The 23,669-nt window shown below is 31.7% G+C and overlaps 1 protein-coding gene across 1 annotated transcript; it reads right to left on the bottom strand.

Annotated features, from left to right (window-relative positions):
- Positions 1 to 9,388: 9,388 nt before the first annotated feature.
- On the bottom strand, positions 9,389 to 23,580 carry LOC132915438 (arginine kinase-like). The gene is made up of 4 exons (XM_060975224.1): positions 23,021 to 23,580; positions 20,307 to 20,472; positions 12,003 to 12,304; positions 9,389 to 9,505 (listed from the first exon to the last, which is right to left on the bottom strand). Exons 1-4 carry the CDS (start codon positions 23,522 to 23,524, stop codon positions 9,389 to 9,391), a joined length of 1,089 nt encoding a protein of 362 aa, XP_060831207.1. The 5' UTR covers positions 23,525 to 23,580.
- Positions 23,581 to 23,669: the final 89 nt, after the last annotated feature.

Below are 23,669 nucleotides of genomic sequence, written 5' to 3'. Positions count from 1 at the left end.
ATACGTTATTACGTTATAGTATATTACGTTATACGTTAGTACGTAATAGTATATAACGTTATACGTTAGTACGTAATAGGATATAACGTTATTCGTTATTACGTATTAGTATATAACGTTATACGTCAGTACGTAATAGTATATAACGTTATACGTTACTACGTAATAGTATGCAACGTTATACGTTATAACGTAATAGTATATAACGTTATACGTTAGTACGTAATAGTATATAACGTTATACGTTGTAACGTAATAGTTTACAACGTTATACGTTAGTACTTAACACTATATAACGTTATACGTTGTAACGAAATAGTGTATAACGTTACACGTCATTACGTAATAGTATATAACGTTATACGTCATTGCGTAATAGTCTATAACGTAATACGTCAGTACGTAATAGTATTTAACGTTATTCATTATTACGTTGTAGTATATTACGTTATACGTTAGTACGTAATAGTATATAACGTTATACGTTATTACGTAATAGTATATAACGTTATACGTCATTACGTAATAGTATATAACGTTATACGTTATTACGTAATTGTATATAATGTTATACGTCATTACGTAATAGTATATAACGTAATACGTCAGTACGTAATACTATATAATGTTATACGTTAGTACGTAATAGTATATAACGTTATACGTCATTACGTAATAGTATACAACGTTATACGTCATTACGTAGTAGTATATAACGTTATACGTCATTACGTAATAGTCTATAACGTAATACGTCAGTGCGAAATAGTATTTAACGTTATTCGTTATTACGTTGTAGTATATTACGTTATACGATAGTACGTAATAGTATATAACGTTATACGTTATAACGTAATAGTATATAACGTTATACGTTATAACGTAATAGTAAATAACGTTATACGTTAGTACGTAATAGTATATAACGTTATACGTTGTAACGTAATAGTTTACAACGTTATACGTTAGTACGTAACACTATATAACGTTATACGTTGTAACGTAATAGTGTATAACGTTATACGTCATTACGTAATAGTATATAACGTTATACGTCATCAGGTAATACTATATTACGTTACACGTTATTACGTAATATTCTATAACGTAATACGTCAGTACGAAATAGTATTTAACGTTATACGTTATTACGTTATAGTATATTACGTTATACGTTAGTACGTAATAGTATATAACGTTATACGTTAGTACGTAATAGGATATAACGTTATTCGTTATTACGTATTAGTATATAACGTTATACGGCATTACGTAATAGTATATAACGTTATACGTTAGTACGTAATAGTATATAACGTTATACGTTGTAACGTAATAGTTTACAACGTTATACGTTAGTACTTAACACTATATAACGTTATACGTTGTAACGTAATAGTGTATAACGTTATACGTTAGTACGTAATAGTATATAACGTTATACGTTATAACGTAATACTATATAACGTTATACGTTAGTACGTAATAGTATATAACGTTATACGTCATTACATAATAGTATACAACGTTACACGTCATTACGTAATAGTATATAACGTTATACGTCATTACGTAATAGTCTATAACGTAATACGTCAGTACGTAATAGTATTTAACGTTATTCATTATTACGTTGTAGTATATTACGTTATACGCTAGGACGTAATAGTATATAACGTAATACGTCAGTACGTAATACTATATAATGTTATACGTTAGTACGTAATAGTATATAACGTTATACGTCATTACGTTATAGTATACAACGTTATACGTCATTACGTAGTAGTATATAACGTTATACGTCATTACGTAATAGTCTATAACGTAATACGTCAGTGCGAAATAGTATTTAACGTTATTCGTTATTACGTTGTAGTATATTACGTTATACGATAGTACGTAATAGTATATAACGTTATACGTTATAACGTATTACTATATAACGTTATACGTTAGTACGTAATACTATATAACGGTATACGTTATAACGTAATACTATATAACGTTATACGTTATAACGTATTAATATATAACGTTATGCGTTAGTACGTAATACTATATAACGTTATACGTTATAACGTAATAGTATATTACGTTATACGTTATAACGTAATAGTATATAACGTTATACGTTGAAACGTAATAGTATATAACGTTATACGTTATAACGTAATAGTATATAACGTTATACGTTAGTACGTAATACTATATAACGGTATACGCTATAGCGTAATAGTATAAAGCGTTATACGTTATAAGGTAATACTACATAACGTTATAAGTTAGTACGTAATACTATATAACGTTATACGTTATGACGTAATACTATATAAAGGTATACGTTATAAGGTAATACTATATAACGTTATACGTTAGTACGTAACACTATATAACGGTATACGCTGTAGCGTAATAGTATAAAGCGTTATACGTTAGTACGAAATAGTATATAACGTTATACGTTATAACGTAATAGTATATAACGTTATACGTTAGTACGTAATAGTATGTATATAACGTTATGCGTTGTAACGTAGTAGTTTACAACGTTATACGTTAGTACGTAACACTATATAACGTCATACGTTGTAACGTAATAGTATATAACGTTATACGTTAGTACGTAATAGTATATAACGTTATACGTTATAACGTAATAGTATATAACGTTATACGTTAGAACGAAATCGTATATAACGTTATACGTTATAAGGTAATACTATATAACGTTATACGTTAGTACGTAATACTATATAACGGTATACGCTGTAGCGTAATAGTATAAAGCGTTATACGTTATAACGTTATACGTTAGTACGTAATACTATATAACGTTATACGTTAGAACGTAATACTATATAACGTTATACGTTATAACGTAATAGTATATAACGTTATAGGTTAGTACGTAATAGTATATAGCTTTATACGTTGTAACGTAATAGTTGACAAAGTTATACGTTAGTACGTAACACTATATAACGTTATACGTTGTAACGTAATAGTGTATAACGTTATACGTTAGTACGTAATACTATATAACGTTATACGTTATAACGTAATAGTATATAACGTTATACGTTAGTACGTAACAGTATATAACGTTATACGTCATTACGTAATAGTATACAACGTTACACGTCATTACGTAATAGTATATAACGTTATACGTCATTACGTAATAGTCTATAACGTAATACGTCAGTACGTAATAGTATTTAACGTTATTCATTATTACGTTGTAGTATATTACGTTATACTTTAGTACGTAATAGTATATAACGTAATACGTCAGTACGTAATAGTATATAACGTTATTCGTTAGTACGTAATAGTATATAACGTTATACGTCATTACGTAATAGTATACAACGTTATACGTCATTACGTAGTAGTATATAACGTTATACGTCATTACGTAATATTCTATAACGTAATACGTCAGTGCGAAATAGTATTTAACGTTATTCGTTATTACGTTGTAGTATATTACGTTATACGTTAGTACGTAATAGTATATAACGTAATACGTCAGTACGTAATAGTATTTAACGTTATACGTTATTACGTAATATTATATAACGTTATACGTCATTACGTAATAGTATATAACGTTATACGTTATTACGTAACTGTATATAACGTTATACGTCATTACGCAATAGTTTATAACGTTATACGTTAGTACGTAATAGGATATAACGTTATACGTTAGTACGTATTAGTATATAACGTTATACGTCATTACGTAATTATATATAACGTTATACGTCATTACGTAATACTCTATAACGTAATACGTCAGTACGTAATAGTATTTAACGTTATACGTTATTACGTTGTAGTATATTACGTTATACGTTAGTACGTAATAGTATATAACGTAATACGTCAGGACGTAATAGTATTTAACGTTATACGTTATTACGTAATAGTATATAACGTTATACGTAATTACGTAATATTCTATAACGTAATACGTCAGTACGAAATAGTATTTAACGTTATTCGTTATTACGTTGTAGTATATTACGTTATACGATAGTACGTAATAGTATATAACGTTATACGTTATAACGTATTACTATATAACGTTATACGTTAGTACGTAATACTATATAACGGTATACGTTATAACGTAATAGTATATTACGTTATACGTTATAACGTAATAGTATATAACGTTATACGTTGAAACGTAATAGTATATAACGTTATACGTTATAACATAATAGTATATAACGTTATACGTTATAACGTAATAGTATATAACGTTATACGTTATAACGTAATAGTATATAACGTTATACGTTAGTACGTAATAGTATATAACGTTATACGTTGTAACGTAATAGTTTACAACGTTATACGTTAGTACGTAACACTATATAACGTCATACGTTGTAACGTAATACTATATAACGTTATACGTTATAACGTATTAATATATAACGTTATGCGTTAGTACGTAATACTATATAACGTTATACGTTATAACGTAATAGTATATAACGTTATACGTTATAACGTAATAGTATATAACGTTATACGTTATAACGTAATAGTATATAACGTTATACGTTATAACGTAATAGTTTATAGCGTTATACGTTAGTACGTAATAGTATATAACGTTATACGTTATAAGGTAATACTATATAACGTTATACGTTAGTACGTAATACTATATAACGGTATACGCTGTAGCGTAATACTATAAAGCGTTATACGTTAGTACGAAGTAGTATATAACGTTATACATTATAACGTAATAGTATATAACGTTATACGTTATAACGTAATAGTTTATAGCGTTATACGTTAGTACGTAATACTATATAACGGTATACGCTGTAGCGTAATAGTATAAAGCGTTATACGTTAGTACGAAATAGTATATAACGTTATACGTTATAACGTAATAGTATATAACGTTATACGTTAGTACGTAATAGTATATAACGTTATACGTTGTAACATAGTAGTTTACAACGTTATACGTTAGTACGTAACACTGTATAACGTCATACGTTAGTACGTAATAGTATATAACGTTATACGTTATAAGGTAATACTATATAACGTTATACGTTAGTACGTAATACTATATAACGGTATACGCTGTAGCGTAATAGTATAAAGCGTTATACGTTAGTACGAAATAGTATATAACGTTATACGTTATAACGTAATAGTATATAACGTTATACGTTAGTACGTAATAGTATATAACGTTATGCGTTGTAACGTAGTAGTTTACAACGTTATACGTTAGTACGTAACACTATATAACGTCATACGTTGTAACGTAATAGTATATAACGTTATACGTTAGTACGTAATAGTATATAACGTTATACGTTATAACGTAATAGTATATAACGTTATACGTTAGTGCGAAGTAGTATATAACGTCATACGTTATAAGGTAATACTATATAACGTTATACGTTAGTACGTAATGCTATATAACGGTATACGCTGTAGCGTAATAGTATAAAGCGTTATACGTTAGTACGTAATAGTATATAACGTTATACGTTACTACGTAATAGTATATAACGTTATACGTCATCAGGTAATACTATATTACGTTACACGTTAGTACGTAATAGTATATAACGTTATACGTTATAACGTAATGCTATATAACGTTATACGTTAGTACGTAATACTATATAACGGTATAAGCTGTAGCGTAATAGTATAAAGCGTTATACGGTATAAGGTAATACTACATAACGTTATACGTTAGTACGTAATACTATATAACGTTATACGTTATGACGTAATACTATATAAAGGTATACGTTATAACTAAATAGTATATAACGTTCTACGTTATATCGTAACAGTATATAACGTTCTACGATATAACGTAATAGTTTATAGCGTTATACGTTAGTACGTAATAGTATATAACGTTAGAACGTAATGGTAGATAACGTTATCCGTTAGTACGTAATAGTATATAACGTTATACGTTAGAACGTAATACTATATAACGTTATACGTTATAACGTAATGCTATATAACGTTATACGTTAATACGTAATACTATATAACGTTATACGTCATTACGTAAGAGTATATAACGTTATACGTTATTACGTAATAGTATATAGCGCTATACGTCATTACGTAATAGTATATAACGTTATACGTTATTACGTAATTATATATATCGTTACACGTTAGTACGTAATACTATATAACGGTATACGCTGTAGCGTAACAGTATAAAGCGTTATACGTTAGTACGAAATAGTATATAACGTTATACATTATAACGTAATAGTATATAACGTTACACGTTATAACGTAATAGTTTATAGCGTTATACGTTAGTACGTAATAGTATATAATGTTATACGTTATAACGTAATGCTATATAACGTTATACGTTAGTACGTAATACTATATAACGTTATACGTCATTACGTAAGAGTATATAACGTTATACGTTATTACGTAATAGTATATAGCGCTATTGGTCATTACGTAATAGTATATAACGTTATACGTTAGTACGTAATAGTATATAACGTAATACGTCAGTACGTAATAGTATATAACGTAATACGTCAGTACGAAATAGTATTTAACGTTATACGTTATTACGTTATAGTATATTACGTTATACGTTAGTACGGAATAGTATATAACGTTATACGTTAGTACGTAATAGGATATAACGTTATTCGTTATTACGTATTAGTATATAACGTTGTACGTCATTACGTAATAGTATATAACGTTATACGTTAGTACGTAATAGTATATAACGTTATACGTTATAACGTAATAGTATTTAACGTTATACGTTATTACGTAATTGTATATAACGTTATACGTCATTACGTAATAGTATATAACGTTATACGTTATTACGTAACTGTATATAACGTTATACGTTATAACGTAATAGTATATAACGTTATACGTTAGTACGTAATAGTATATAACGTTATACGTTGTAACGTAATAGTTTACAACGTTATACGTTAGTACGTAATACTATATAACGGTATACGCTGTAGCGTAATAGTATAAAGCGTTATACGTTAGTACGTAATAGTATATAATGTTATACGTTACTACGTAATAGTATATAACGTTATACGTCATCAGGTAATACTATACTACGTTACACGTTATTACGTAATAGTATATAACGTTATACGTCATCAGGTAATACTATATAACGTTACACGTTAGTACGTAATAGTATATAACGTTATACGTTAGTACGTAATAGGATATAACGTTATACGTTATTACGTATTAGTATATAACGTTATACGTTAGTACGTAATATGATATAACGTTATACGTTATTACGTATTAGTATATAACGTTATACGTCATTACGTAATAGTGTATAACGTTATACGTTAGTACGTAATAGTATATAACGCTATACGATATTACGTATTAGTATATAACGTTACGCGTTATTACGTAATAGTATATAACGTTATACGTTAGTACGTAATAGTATATAACGTTATACGTTATATCGTACCAGTATATAACGTTCTACGATATAACGTAATAGTTTATAGCGTTATACGTTAGTACGTAATAGTATATAACGTTAGAACGTTATAGTAGATAACGTTATTCGTTAGTACGTAATAGTATATAACGTTATACGTTAGTACGTAATAGTATATAACGTTATACGTTGTAACGTAATAGTTTACAACGTTATACGTTAGTACGTAATACTATATAACGGTATACGCTGTAGCGTAATAGTATAAAGCGTTATACGTTAGTACGTAATAGTATATAACGTTATACATTATAACGTAATAGTATATAACGTTATACGTTATAACGTAATAGTTTATAGCGTTATACGTTAGTACGTAATAGTATATAATGTTATACGTTATAACCTTATTCGTTATTACGCAGTGCTACATGACGACATACGTCATAACGTAATAGTATATAACGTTATGCGTTATAAGGTAGCACTATATAATGTTATACGTTATAAGGTAACACTATATAGCGTTATACGTTATAGTGTAAGAGAATACAACCGTATACATTATTATGTATTACTATATAACGTTATACGTTATAAGGTAATACTGTATAACGTTATACGTTATAACGTAATAGTATATTACGTTATACCTTATAAGGTAATATTATATAACGTTATCCGTTAGTACGTAATACCATATAAGGTTATACGTTATACGGAATACCATTTAACGTTGTATGTTATAACGTATTTCCATATATCGTAATAGGTTATGTCGTATTTTTATATAACGAAATACATTATAAGGTAATATAATATAAGGTAATGGTATATATCTTTATATACTATAACTATATCAATATAACGTAATGTATAATAACGTAGTTCAGTCTAACGCAATGCAGGCCACCGTAATATAATATAACCTATTATAGTGTAACGTATTATATTGTAACATATTACAATACCTGGTATTTTGATATAACGTACTGTATCTTTAGGTAAATCAATACTGCGTAATGTGTTATTACGCGATATATATAACGTGTTAAGATATATAACCGGTAGTGTACTGAAACGTAATACAATATGACTGCGGTGTTAATCTTGGAAGGTACACTATGCTAGTCCGTGCGTTCTTCAACTGTTCGTTTATTATCTCGATTTGCGACTTCTTCACAGCTCTCCACTTGTGTCTCCTACTGTTTACTACTTACTGACAACTGTACTGTTTATCCACTTTATTCCTCTGTCGTCGTTAGATGTCACTTGTTTGCTCGTATTTTGGTAGATAATATACACAACGTGATATGTTATAGCGCAATATAACATAATGTAGTATAGTATACTGTAATATAATTTACATTATACAACATAACATAATGCAGTATATGGTAATATAATACAACGTAATATAATATAGGGTTATATAATATAACATATTACAATTTAACGTAATACAGTATAACGTAATATAATATAACGTAATATAACATAGTGTAATATATTATAATGTTATATATTATAACGTTATATAATATAAGGTAATATAATATAGCGTAACGTAACGTAATACAAAGCAATATGTTATATTGTAATATGATATACCGTAATAGAGTACGTAATTGAATATATTATAGTAATATAGTATAACGTGATATGATATAACGTAATATAGTATAATGTAATATATTATAATATTTTATAATACGACGTAATATAATATATCGTAATACAATGTCACGTAATACTTTCTAACGAAAATAAGACTAAAATAATTTCGTAAATTATCTGTATATTTACTGTTTCAAATCGCGATATTAATTTTACTATTACTATAGACATTTAATTAGTATTTTATCTTCTTGGGTTGTCTTATTTAGCTTATGCTGTTTCTACAACTTCTATTGAGTGAGCAACGTTATATCCCTTACTAACAATATTACTACTTCTTGCCCTTACCGGATTATGTTTGACTAATATATTTACTAATCCGTCTATCTATAATATTGCAGAAGGAATATCTATCAATGCAGTTTAGAATTTGGAAGGTATCTTAAATGGCATGGAAGAAATATTTACTCAAGATAGGGGATTAAATAATGATATTTCAATCGAATGATTTATCCAGTGAATAATTATTCGATGTTCATCGTAAATTATTCCAGTCGTGTTATTTCAATAATTTTTCATTCTTTCACGTGTACCTGAAGAATGACCCGAAAATGACTTGATAATTATTTGAGTAATGACACATATAACGTGAGAACGAATAATTCTTTCAATTTAAAATGTTACTAATTTTGCGCGGAAAATCTATTTATTCGCATACAATTACGTAGATATGCGTATATTGATGGCTAATTAATACTCGATCACGCATCAAAAAGTTACACCAAAATTAAATATTGAATAAAGCAAATGAAAATAAGGGAATTTAAGCGGCCATATATTTGTCATTTACAATTTAATTGTAACGTTTAATTTTTCAGTCAATTTTCTAGTAAAATAAGTTCACTATACCGATCTAATTATAACGTTCAACGCAACTTTCAAATTTAATATTAAGAGGACAGGTGAATATTCTAGATTTTCTTAAAGAGGTAGTGTACAAATAATTAATTATACGCTCGTGGCATGCAGTCAACTCGACTTTTCGAATCGAAAGCTTAAATTTAGCGATTGATGTTGTGACTACAATTTTCAAAGTAAATATGATGAGAATGAAGAGAAATATGATGAAAATGGCCAGAACGTTATGGAACTCCGCGTATTTTTAAAATTATATTATTCTTGTCTCTCGGAGTTAAATTTAATAATCACGAGGTTTGCGTTCATTTTAATATTCTTTAATTAGTACCAATATCGTGTTTTATTTCTTTGTATATCCATATAATGTTACTACATGTATAATAAAGATATATTACTCTTACGATCATTAGTATGAATCAATTACAATCCGTCCAATAAACCAAACCCACAGATGGATTAAACAAGCTGAGTTCAATAATGCGGTTCCAAAGAATTTATAACTGCGAAGGAAGTTCATTCAAAGTCAAATTCTCTCGCGTTTAAAAATGCACGCTTCGGGACTAAAATCCGCTCGGCACGCGCTATGCTTTCTCCAGCTCGATATTTGCTGCGAGGAATCAGGCGTATTTTGTCACTTTTAATCACGCTATAGTTATCCACGGGATGCTAGTGAAATTTAATAATACCGTGCTACACGTTCGCGTGGAATAGAATAAAAAAAAAAGAAAAGGAAAGGCGCGGAAAAAGAAAAAAGATACAATAAACCTGAAACTGAAAAGGAAAAAGGAAAATAAATAAGCTCACGTAGTAAGTAAAACTGTGTGTTTTTACGTTTCGTAGATTCTTCGCCCGTAGACAGCGTAGATCCAGTTCAAATATTTCCCCTGTAAGCTTGGAATATTCATAACTGTACTTGTTTGTACGTGCTCGTCCGTAACTATAGTTTATGTTGTATACACTTGGGATTTGTATAAGCATCATCGCCGCTTCGCTCAGCGCAAAAGATATAAATATTTCGTACGAACGATCAGCATTGATCCCGAGCCGAAGGAATACTTGTTGCGTTTCGTTTCATTAGCATTTCAAAGATTACTAACGTTCGATAATGATAATTACGTGGAACCGTGGAATTATTTCTCTGTTTACCCATTTACGATTTTGTAACTCGTAACAGCCGCGTGAACGATCGATCTGAAATCGATTTTTTAAACGCATTATCTATATCGTTAAATTCATTTGAACTGATTAAACTGTGAAACTCCATTGAAGATATTTTCTTAAAATTATTTGTTTATGTGTCTCGTAATTGCGCTATCATAACAGTTTCAGAAGTCATTCTATCGTACGTTCAATTTACATTTCTTTGATACACCGTTGAGATTATTGGAACATACTACTTACATACTGGAAAAAATGATTACATATTTTTGTAATGAAAAATGTGCGCATTTATACGTAAAATATTTACGTGAAAGAAGATAAACATCGCATGATCCTATTGATTTACGTATGTAATGCAGTCCTTTCTTTTCAATGAATATAATTGTGGAGATTTATCACGTTTATCACGTTCTTCATGTAAAATATCGCAAAATCCTTAGAATATCCGACTCCCATCAATAATGATAATAGTTAAAACTACATTTTTAACATTGAAATTCAAAAGATTCTTTTTATCCCTTCTTGACGAAATAAATATACCACTAACTTCCATTACAACGTTCCTTCAGAAGTTCACAATTTCGTTATTGAAGAATGAAATAAAAATAAAGAAGAACTTTGCAATAGAAAAAGAAGACTATTCAAATTCTGTTTGGAATAAAGAAGACTATTCAAATTTTGTTTGGAATAAAGAAGATTATTCAAATCCTATCATTTATATGTAAAGTAGACTAGTTTCTTTAACGATCCAGTAAGAAAGGTAGAAAAAGAAAAAAAGCAGAGTAGGATCGATATTATTTCTCACCTGAAGATGGTACATGTTCGCGATTTCTTCGAATCTCGCATAATTTTCGCTCAATTTGGGAAGGCGGATATGAACAGAGGCCCTGATGGTTGTCCCCAGGTTGGTCGGGCAAAATGTGAGGAAGCCGAACCGACGATGCCGCGAGAATCGTATTTCCTTCCCGACTTCGGTAACCGCTTTAACAAGCCTCGAGTACACGGACGACAGATTGCCACCCTTTTCCATCGATATCAGACGCATGTGATCCTCCTCGTTGCACCAGACGAGAAAAGTTTTTGCCTCGTTAAAAAATATTCCTCTGCCTGGAAATAGGATAGCGAGTGGGTAACGAGAAAAGAAGGGTAGCATTTTGTTTCTTCTTCGTTTAAAGTTTAAAGTTTCAGAAAAGAGACTCGGCCGCTTTAGTTAGCAGATCGCGGATCTTTCTTTGTGAGATTCGATATATATCGTAGGATTTAAAATTTCGTGATAATATCTTCTTTAATATTAATCCTTTCGCTGTGAATTAAAATTATAGCATGCTGCGATAACAGCGTCGTAAAATTTGAAAGAAAATGCTTTCGTTTGAGTTCCGTGTACGGTTAAAAATTTTGAGTATCGTTACTGTCCAGTGAAACGTAAAAAAAGGGGAAGTTCCAAGTCTGCAAATTGAAATTACAATATGCTGCAATAACGGTGTCGTAAAATTTGGGAAAAAGTAGTTTTATGTAAGTTTTGTGTATGACTAAAAATTTTAAGAATTATTACCGCCCACTGAAACATAAAAACGGTGTTCCAACTTTGTAAATTAAAATTACGATATACTGCGATAACAGCGTCGAAAAAAGAAATTTTTTTTTCTGTGTGAACTTCGTGTGTGATTACAAATTTTGAGAATGATTATTGCACAATTAAACGTAAAAAAGGGGTTCCAACTCTTTAAATTAAAATTATGATATGCTGCAATAATAGTGAAAATTTGAGGAAACGTAGTTTTATGTCAATTTTGTTTATGGCTAATGGTTATTTATGTATTGCTTTATGTGTACACCTCGTGCGATAAATTTTATAATATAGTAGACTGTACCGGTTGACAGTGTTTCGTATCGAATTTCTATTCATCCGATTGAAACACTGGAACGTAAAAACCGAGTTAAACATTCGATACGGAAGAAAATTTCCTTTTCACCGCGCAATTTTTCGGTTTCCTTACGTTGTTCTTTGTAAACAGGGCCGCATGTGCGTCGCAACCAGAATAGAATATTAATAATTCAATCCCGCGTTGCCTAAGGCAAATGGAAACGCAGCATGGTATGTCGTAACCAAACCACATTCGATTATCTTTAAATCGGCACTGGATTTACCCTTTGAGTAGGTATCGTGAAAGAGAGATATACATGAAAACAGCGAAAAGAGCGTAGATACGAATAAGTACGGATATTCCTCGAATAGTTTTATAAACGACTGCGCTAACCATTTGGCTTCCAAAATATATTTTTCGGTATCCAGCATATTTTCAGAAATACTTTTAGAAATACTTTCAAAAATACGCGAAAGTCGTACAATTAATTAATAAATATTGAAAAAGTAAATAAATACGTAGGATATTTAATTTTCTGGATTATATTTAATTTCGATAATTACGGAAAAATAGTTTTCTTTTTTTGTTTGGCTAGCATCTATGATTGAGTCAATGCCCATTGCGTAGACTATAATAATATCAAACTACAATATTATTAGCTCCTTTTCTAAATAACATAACACGTATAAAATTACGGTTCACGTGATGTTGACAGGAATTGAAAAAACATTTTGAGTTGCTTATAACGTAACAATGTTAGCATCTTTAAGGGGAAAATTCGAAGTTGTATTCTTATCAAAATTTAACTTATGACATTTTTCGTATAAATTTATTGATGTATGTTGTCATTGGCAGCGATAGGAGTGCATCGAATTTTATAAAAATAGAACTGACCTTTGCTTTGATGTGCAACAAATCGCACTTCGAGAAGGTCAGCTTCTTTTCTTAGTCGTTTAACCTGTCGCAACCTTAAGACAATGATACGATATAACAGATACAAAACTATTATCAATTTCAAAAAGTGATTCAGTTACGATCGAGAGGCTGTGAAGGAAAGTAATACAAGTGACGAACTTCGTAATATTTACACCTGCAATTCCTCGACCAACCCCTCCGCAAAGTTAAATCTTAGTAGAAAAATTTGTATATACTGTGTATTGTGTAATACACCTGTGTAATATATCTGTGTACTATCGAATATTTTTGTCTCTGGCTTTTGATCTTTCGTACAATGAATTACTATAAAGTACATGTAGTTCTAAAAGTAAATTGTGATTTCGTTTAAACAAGAAAACGATTAATTTTATTTCAAGTAATTTCGTTTCATTTAGAAGTGATCATCATCTTAAAATCTCAAAGACATTGCTTATACAATATTGTCCGTGCAAAAACCAAGTTTTGCTTGAAACAGTTTTTCTAATACCCAATATATAACGACCATAATTCGAAAGACAAGCACATCGTAAGATTATAATGGAGCTCCTCATGCAGGCTTCCTTACCTTACAATTTGAATTATAGAGGAAATAGTTCTTCGAATGACGAGTACATGTATAACGAACGTAGCTCGGAAGACAATCACATCAAAAGTTCATAATGAATCATCCTGTATACGCTGTCATATCTTACGATTGAGATAATAGAGCAAATCATTCGAAATATGTGTATATTTCTATATCGATTCAAGGCGTCTATTTATTAGTTTCACGTAAAACTTGGACTAAAAATATTCTTGGTACGTAGTAATATCAATGTATGGAAACAAAATAGACACGATCGTAATACGATTCTTCGAGAAACGTGAACTGAAAGGGAGAAAAATAATTTGATCGAACGGCAACGAGCGTTCGTAAATAACAAGCAACGGTGGTCAGTCACAAAGGCAATCTGTTATCTAGTGCGGTTCAAAGGAACAAAAGCGACAATTATCTGCACGAGGACAATCGAAAGACGGAAATGAAATGTTCGGTTATATTCGTTTGGTACACCTGAACATAGCGCAGCCTCTGTGATGATAATTTTGCACGCGCATCAAACGAACGATCGTGTTATTTGAAGAATAAACAATACGTTAACGAATTAAATATAAAATAAAATGATATCATTATCTATCAACAATAAGAAGAGTTTTGTTCGAAGAATATACAGTGTTGTGGAAAATTCCTTTGCAATATTCTTTTTCGGGTGTTACTCATCTATGGTTTCACCTGGTTCATATATTTATTGAAAATGCTAAAATATATTTATAATGTTACCTTAAATATTATAGAATATGTATATGTATGTGAGATTATTTGAAAGAAACAAGAAGACAAAATTTTTAAGATATCTTTAAGATACTGAATACGGAATAACAAAACCTACTTTATTAAAAAATTATTCGGCTACATCCCCGAAGAAACTTCTTTATACGAGCACAATAATAAAAAGAAATCGTATAGAGCAGCGGTTTTTAGCCTGCGGTGGTCCATGGATCTCCGTGCGACTACGAAATCCTCGTACATGTATGTCCTTATTGTATTATTCGAAAAAAATATATTTAGTATGTGTATTTATCTATTTATAATGCTTCTCTTCTCTCCAAAAAGATTGATGATGAGCAGTTTAAATTATCAGTTAAGTCTAGGGGGGGCGACAACAAAAAATTATTCAAAGAAGCTGGAGTATCAATTATTTTGAATCACATAATCAATATTTCTCGAAATAATAGGATATTGCAACTTTAGAATTAAATTCAATATTTCTTAAGAAATCGTATTTACAGTTCTTACACATCTTAAGAAACGTTTCCGATCATCAAGTCCCTACCAAGTCAAGTGGTGTTTTTGTAACCATTCGAAGATTTGCCACTTAAAATTATTTCTTCTCAAGATTTAGCGTTTACTCGGAATAAACACACTTAGAGACTCTATCGTATTGTAGAAAACACCTCAGTGTTAAATACTGAAGGACAAAGTTAAAGACTTTCTACCACAATACGCGCTCGCGTTGACAGTTTATGATAATATAATCAGCAATTGTGTTGACGAAGACCGTGCTAAAATGCAATAAGTTACATTGGCGAGGTATTCACGATAAGAGGAGGAAACCTCTTTGGTTAGCTTTGAAAACTCCCTTCGAATGGCGGCTGATTCTCTCTTGTACATGGCCTAGTCTCTTTAATATACCTTAACCCTTTTGAGCCGTTTAATCTCAACAGCAAAGAGATTTCCCAAGGCCATCATGATGAAAATCGCTAGTGCAAGTTCATTTAATCACGGAACCCTTCGTCGGCTTTCTGTCAAGCTACGGAGACCCACATAAATGCCAATACCATCGGTTTGTATTTCGATTCAGACCGACGATAATCTTTAATTCTGTGAAGAATTAGGGTGGTCGAAGTGCGCAGAAAGTTGTACACTTCGTACCGATTCAACTGGGTTTTGAATTTCCATGGAACTCTTAGAACTTCAAATCACATCTGCTAATAGCAACAAAGACAATGTTCGTAGGAAACGTTGAGCTTTTAAGATTTTTAATTAAACTCTGAATCGTAGAAATGAGATTTTTCGTCTCGAGAGGATGAGTTGATTTTTAATTTAATTTATAGAAATATAGAAAGATACTCGAAGTTTTGATGCTTCTGACTGCGCACTACAGGTTCTACAATTAGATATTCGAAAAGCGTTAGTTTTTCGTTGTCACGCTGTTGATTCTACCAACTATAAATCTTCTGCATTTTACTTTACTGGGGAATGAATAGTTCATCGTGATAGAGGTATAAGATCTTGAACACTGGCGGAGTTGACAAATTCAGCATTCCCATTCTGTGAACTTGATATTTAGGCCTCTGGACTCGGAAGTCTCGCTGGTACTACAACTCGTGATATGTACAATGATAGTTATGCGTATTATTCCACGTATCAATACAATAATATTGAAAAATTACAAGCTATGAATACTATATATAGAGTTTCCTAAAATGTTAGGGACAAGCTTTAGGAGTATGTGGTATTCATTAAAACAAGCAAACAATGTCTTCATAAACACGAGTCGGAAAACCATTCATTTCGGAGTTATGAGATGTCTTTGTTAGTGATACATTACCTCTGCCGCATATTTTGAATATACCCCTGTTCATTTTAACACACACTTCCACGTTGTTTTTGCATAGAAACATGCACATGCTCAAAAAGCGCTGACATTTCACTTATTTCTTGATAGCAGCTTATTTCTCTTATTTTTATATACTATAATTTTTTAATGTTCTCGCAGATAGAGGTCCAAGTGATTTAAATTGGACAGACGAGACTACCTTCTTGCGAAACCTTGCGTTTAAGTATTGTCTTAAAGACTCAAAGTGAAAAGCATCTTATAGGTCCGAAACGAACAGTTACATGGACCTACGTTTGTTAGGACTTGAGACCTTATTGCTTCTTTCGGTAAGTAGTATAATAGTACTTGATACTTCTAAATTTCATGGCCGATATTATTACGTTTTATATGTAGGAAATGCTATATATAAAACATAGTGAGATACTCCCTATCAAAACGGAGAGAAAACTTTCGGCCAATTTGACCGCTCGAAAACCACTGTTCTGTGAAATACCAACAAATTAGAGATCGAATAAAAGTAACAGGGGCAAAATCTACATCGAGGCTTTTACGAAAATATACTAATTTCCATTGTGAATGTACCACAAATTAGTACGTCAAAAGTATATGGATTACATATCTAGAAAACTTTCGTTTCTGCATTTCGAGGCAACAGTTCTCGCTCTATTCTGAATAACTCGAGCCTTTTATCATTCTCTGCGGACCACGTAACTTAATCAAAACCGAATACTTTTCCGAACTAACTACAAATAGACCGAAAAATATAAATAACGATCTTTATCGTAACGTGTTTTTATATCAAATCCAGTAAATAACAATCCCGCCGTTTAACGATATTTTCGTTTTAAATCAGATTCCGCCCTTTTACAATTTATCCCGTGAAACGGCCCGTTTTTACGGTCCTCAGGATGATTGATTGAAAATCCACTGGAAGCATTGAACTGTTTTTATACGGGCAAGAGAGAATCGCGATGAAAATCAACAAACAGCTGGACCGGTCGTGACACTTGTCAAGCCACCATTTCGCTAACCCATCTACCAACGGGTTCCCTCTAATCCCAGAAACTTTCGGTTTAATCTTCGTTTAAACTTGAACCGCCCAATTTCGAGCATTCGGCTTACCGTGGATTAATGTTTTCAAACGAGCTGAAGGAACTTGCGGCATTGTAATTGAATGTTTTACTCGAACTGCGATGATCCTCAAGCCGGCGAACAAGACGAATCGGAATTTTCCCACGGAAAATCAATTAACCGATTATTGCCTCGAATACGATTATAATCTCAGAATGGAATAATTGTCCTGTATCGTTGACAACGTTTTCTAGTCTGATTCAGTACGAAGAATACTAATACTTTGTTATAATGGTATTGGTGCTAATGTTATAATACGCTGTATATCATATTAATGTATTTATGTACTATAATTCAATATTAATGTTAAATTTAGTATTAGTATTACGATATTAATTACTTATTATGCCGAAGTGAATGTTAAAAAATTAAAGAGTATAAATTCAAATAAAAATGAGAAATATATTTCTCTTTTATTTTTGGCACTTACATCGTTCATTTATTTGTTAAATTACTTGAACGCTATGAACTTTTAGTGTTTACTATTTTCATACATTTAGCAAGAACAAATGGTAAATTAAATTTTCACAGGGAAAACAAATGATAAAATGTGCATAGTGATGATCATAATTTAATATATATTCCGGATTAGTCATCGGATTGATCAAATTTATTTATTCGTACACTATACTTTCATTTTCCTCAAACATTGTCTAGTTTGCGCTTACCTAGAAGTAAGCAGAGAAAAATTTTTAGAACGACGAATGGAAGGTTAATGTATAAGGAGAATGGAGATGCTTAGAAGTAATTTCAAGTTTAAAGCTGACTGGGAGCACAGATTAAGAGAATTGCTTCGCGAACGATTTCAGGTTATTCTGAATTCGCTCACCTCAATTCCTATTAAACAACTTACATTGTATTAGCCTAGTTCATATGAAACCTCGTTTCCCCGGCGTTTGATTGCTTAATATCGCCCATTACATTTTCTCTTATTGTCAATTATTACCGTCATTATTACCCACATTGAAAAAGAAATTTTCTATAATACACGCCTATTGAATGCAAACAAGATTTTTATTATCGTTATTGCTTTTCACAAATCATCAAAATATTCGTCTAATATCCTTCTTTATTATAAACACGGGAAATGTGCTGCAAATATTGTCGATAACATAAATTTAACATTTCATGATGATTATGGAAAAATTGAAATAGCGTGGAAATTATTTTGATTAAATACCATTATATTTCAAAGAAATCGCCCGATTAAAGTTTTATTCGAGGAAATGATATTTTACGAATATACTATTTAGTACACTTTCTATATTATGTACTATTTATCGCTGTACATGGAGCCTCCTACTATTTGATACACCACGAAACGACATACCAAATACACGAGAACGATATTTTAACTATTGCTAAGAGTTAAAAACATTCTATACAACATCTCCATTTCCAAAGATATTCGAATGTCCTTTGAAACAGTTTACAAATTTTTCCAAAGTAACTGTGCGTCTTTCGATTGAAATGTCTTTTATATCTTCAATAAATGAGATTACTGTCAAAAGCACAAAATATCAAGCAATGTAATCCATCGTAAGCCTCCTGCGTTTAAGTTCTTTCTCGAAATGAAAAAGGAATAGAAAAATTGTCCAGTTACCAAGGTTTCCACGTGACTTAAGAACGATCAGAAAAGTGTTAGATTGAAAATTGATTAGCTTTTGTAGGAGTATCGTGGAGTAGACAAAGAAGCATGATAAGCCCAAACAAATATCCTCACAAAGCACCTTTGCTCCAGCTTACGATCTAATTACCGACACTCTGAAGGGCGCATCTGGCGCGGATCGTGCTTAAATAAAATTAAAAGTTGCGACTCCATCAGGCTCATTAATCTGCGTCCTGTGGAGCCGAAGCATCGTCGAATCGCTTTTCAAGGATACTGTTGCCACAACAAGATTCGACGAAGGCAGTGACGGAAGATAAATTTCAGACAGGTTTAAAAGCTATGGCGATCGATCTGCTAAAGTTTGAGGAAAGTTAGCGCAGAGGTATAAAAGGGGAACGATCATTACTCACCGCTTGGCCAGAACCTATTGGCGTTGGCTGCCTCTAAAAATCGATCACCCTCCTTGAACAGAAAGTGATCGTCTATCAGTTGTTGTTGCGTCTCTTTGTCCATCGCGGCCAGACTGTAATAAGTCCCTTTCAGTTCGCCATCTAACGAGCGCAAGGCTTGCTGTACCTGAAGATGAAAGAAAGAACGAACTGAGAGAAACGAAAGTATAACGGAAGAGATACGCTGCGTAAATAGATTGGAAAAGGCGATCGCAGTAGTTTTTTCGTGGCGATTTATATAGTCAAGTTGTCTCTAGTCGACAACAAAGCGGGTAAAACGCGATTATAAAAAGCAATTATACGCTTTAATGAAACGAGGGGATTTTTCGTGCCAGCAGAAATCAATTAGCTACGTGCACATTGTGCGGCTTGATTTAACTTTTCTAACGCGTTAACCAACCGTATAACCGTAAAGACATAGACCTTGTTCTTCCGTTTCTCTATCTCTCTGTGTTTTTTACCCTTTCTTCCGGGTTATTTTCCTTCTTTCTTCCCACCAGTCCTCTCTCCCTTTTCTCTTTTTTCCTTTTTTTTTTCTTTTTGATGGATTTTTTCGTTGGCGCGTTGACGAATTGAACGAAGTGCTAGCTGAAGGGTTTACTTCGCTCCCTTTTTGTTCCCGTTTGGTAAGCAGAATTGGAAGAAAAATGAGTTTAAATAGGGGTCTTGCTTATAGATGTTTATGGTGTACAAATGGGAATTCAGTTTTACGCGAAAACGAATAAAAGTGTTGCAAATTTCATTACTTTTTTTATCGACATTAAGTTACGAATGTAACGCTGTAATAAAATTACAGTAGCAAAAATTAAAAACAGAATTCATGTTCTGTCTGTTTCATTCCCCCATATGTAAAAATTCTAGAAAATTTTAATATCCAAAATCTTAATATCTAATTAATAAAACCACGATCTAAACTGCTTTCCTCTTTACATCGTTTACCATGGAAAAATGATGTCCGTATTACAAACACTAAAACTAATCATGCAATTTGCCCATATTCTTGCTTCATGCGAAATAATATGTGAAATATCCGTTTGAACACTTCAGGTTGTTCGTCTGCATTGTATCAGGAAGTATATTATTTGTCTGCCGTGTAGCTCGCATAAAACTGAATGGGAATCTACATTCCTTCGTATCCCGTACTTTTTTTTTTTTTTTTTTTTTTTTGAAACGTTGGAAATTCTACGGCATTCTCTTTGGCACAATGAATATGCACAATATTCGTGCAATTTTCATTCTATTACTAAATACGAGTACGATATTAATATCGTTTTTGAACAAAATGCTACTAACATTACTACCCTTTGTTGATTTTCTATATTTTTTAAATTCCGTGTATGAGCTACATGTTACGTCTTAACTCCGGTCTTTCTTTCGATTTTCAAAAACTGAAAAACATTGTGCGCATTAGTCGTCTACACTTTATCTCTTGTTCCATGAATTTACGCTTTCTAAAAAACTCGAAATTGCTTTTTACCAGTACCATGCAAAACGAAAATCCAAAGGCTTAATGATTTTCCTTTCAACGACTGTTCCACAATTATAAACCAAGTTCATATTACAAATCTCTGTTCGTATTACAAAATGTAAGTAATTTAATAAGCTTGGTTTATGGGTAGTTTTACGATGCGGGAATGCATAGAATATACCGTGTAAAGTTATACAAAATATCCAAAGTACAGTTTTATGATATTTAATAAGTGAAACGAATGTCTATTTAGATCCTATTTTTATACTTATGTTCACGAAAATGTAAAATTGCAGAATCATTCGCAATTACAAATAAGAATGTATAGAATATACATACCACGAAAAATTATATAAAATATCCAAAGTATTTGTTATAATATACAGAGTGTCTCAGCTAAATGAGACCACCTAAATATCTGCCTTATTTACGATTGTTTGAAAAAAGTTCTCCAGACAAAGTTAAACTATTTCAAGAGGTACATGGAATTCCATGATACATAGAAAAAATTTTTCTCGAGTTTATCTTTTTTAAGAGATTTCATCGGTATTTTTTTAAATAGAACCCTATGTATCTTTTTACGCTGGTAGATGTGATTTTTTATTCTCTACACAAAAGTATTAAAGTACTTATGTCGGAAAATGCGGTTTAAAACATATTCCGAATTTAATTTCATCAAATGTAGTGTACGAAAGACAAGGAAAACATAAACACTGGAGTATTACTTTACGTTTTTCCTAGTTTTTCGCACATTAAGCGTTACAGAATCAAGGTTAACATATCTTTTCAACTTCTCAGACGCAGGTATCTTAATACTTTTTAAAACGCGTCAATTGGTGGATACAAAAATATAGAGTTTCACTTAGAAATATACCGATAACATTGAGATCGCGTGAAAAAATGACCTCGAGAAAAAGTTCTTTCCTGAAATAGTTTAACTTTGTCCTGAGAAATTTTTTCATTCACAAAACACAAATAAGATAGATATTTAAATGATCTCATTTATCTGATCACCTTGTCATGTAACAGGTAAAACGAATCTCTATTCAATATATTCCCTATACTGATAACTATTAAACATTATAGCTCCTCATAATTTCTACTTAAATCTCTATTTAAATTAAAGTTTGATTACGCTCGTAAAAATATGAAATATAATAAACATCCGCGGTCTGCTAATTATAACAAACCTTTCGATTTGGTGTACCTTTGCCTCCAAATCCAAGTAGTGGGATTTGGTCATAGTAGGATTCAACGGATACCCATTGACCGACCTGGCGCAACGGATTCTCGTCGAAATCACGAATTGTCTCTCGGGATCGAGATCTCCTAGTTGCTCCGGTTCTCCCCAATCCAAATCCGGATGGACGTCGCTCGATGTGAAATTAATATGATACTCCTCGATCACTGGGTCGAACAAAGCAGCGAACACGTCATAAGCGTTCTGATCAGGCGCGTAAACACCAACGCCAGAGTCTGGATTCTTTAAACCCGATTGGATCACGTCCATCAAAGTGGAGCCGGTATTCGTTACGCGTGTCTTAAGCGTATCGAACACCTGCTGCGTTAAATGTTTCTTCAATAGCGACCTGCTATCGATTTGAGCGAACTCCGCATACGCTTGTTCGAGGGCCTTCAAACGCTCGTCGTTCGGGTTCATGAAACCCGGCATCGTCTTCTTCTCGCAGGCACACAACCGTTTGTCGCACATCTTGCGTTAGGGTAGCTACTCTTGGCCCGGGTTGGAGAAGGAAAGTGACGAAGGATTTGGTTCTGAAAATGGTTTTAGGGAATAGGGATAAGGGGCTGGGATTATAGCGTCGGGGCGTAGTTGTAGGTATAATTCGAGTTTTATT

This window comes from Bombus pascuorum, chromosome 1 (assembly GCF_905332965.1).
Source record: "Bombus pascuorum chromosome 1, iyBomPasc1.1, whole genome shotgun sequence".
In the NCBI taxonomy this organism is placed as follows: domain Eukaryota; kingdom Metazoa; phylum Arthropoda; class Insecta; order Hymenoptera; family Apidae; genus Bombus; species Bombus pascuorum.
Note: the sequence above shows the minus strand (reverse complement) of the source record. Positions and strands in the feature narration are given on the sequence as shown.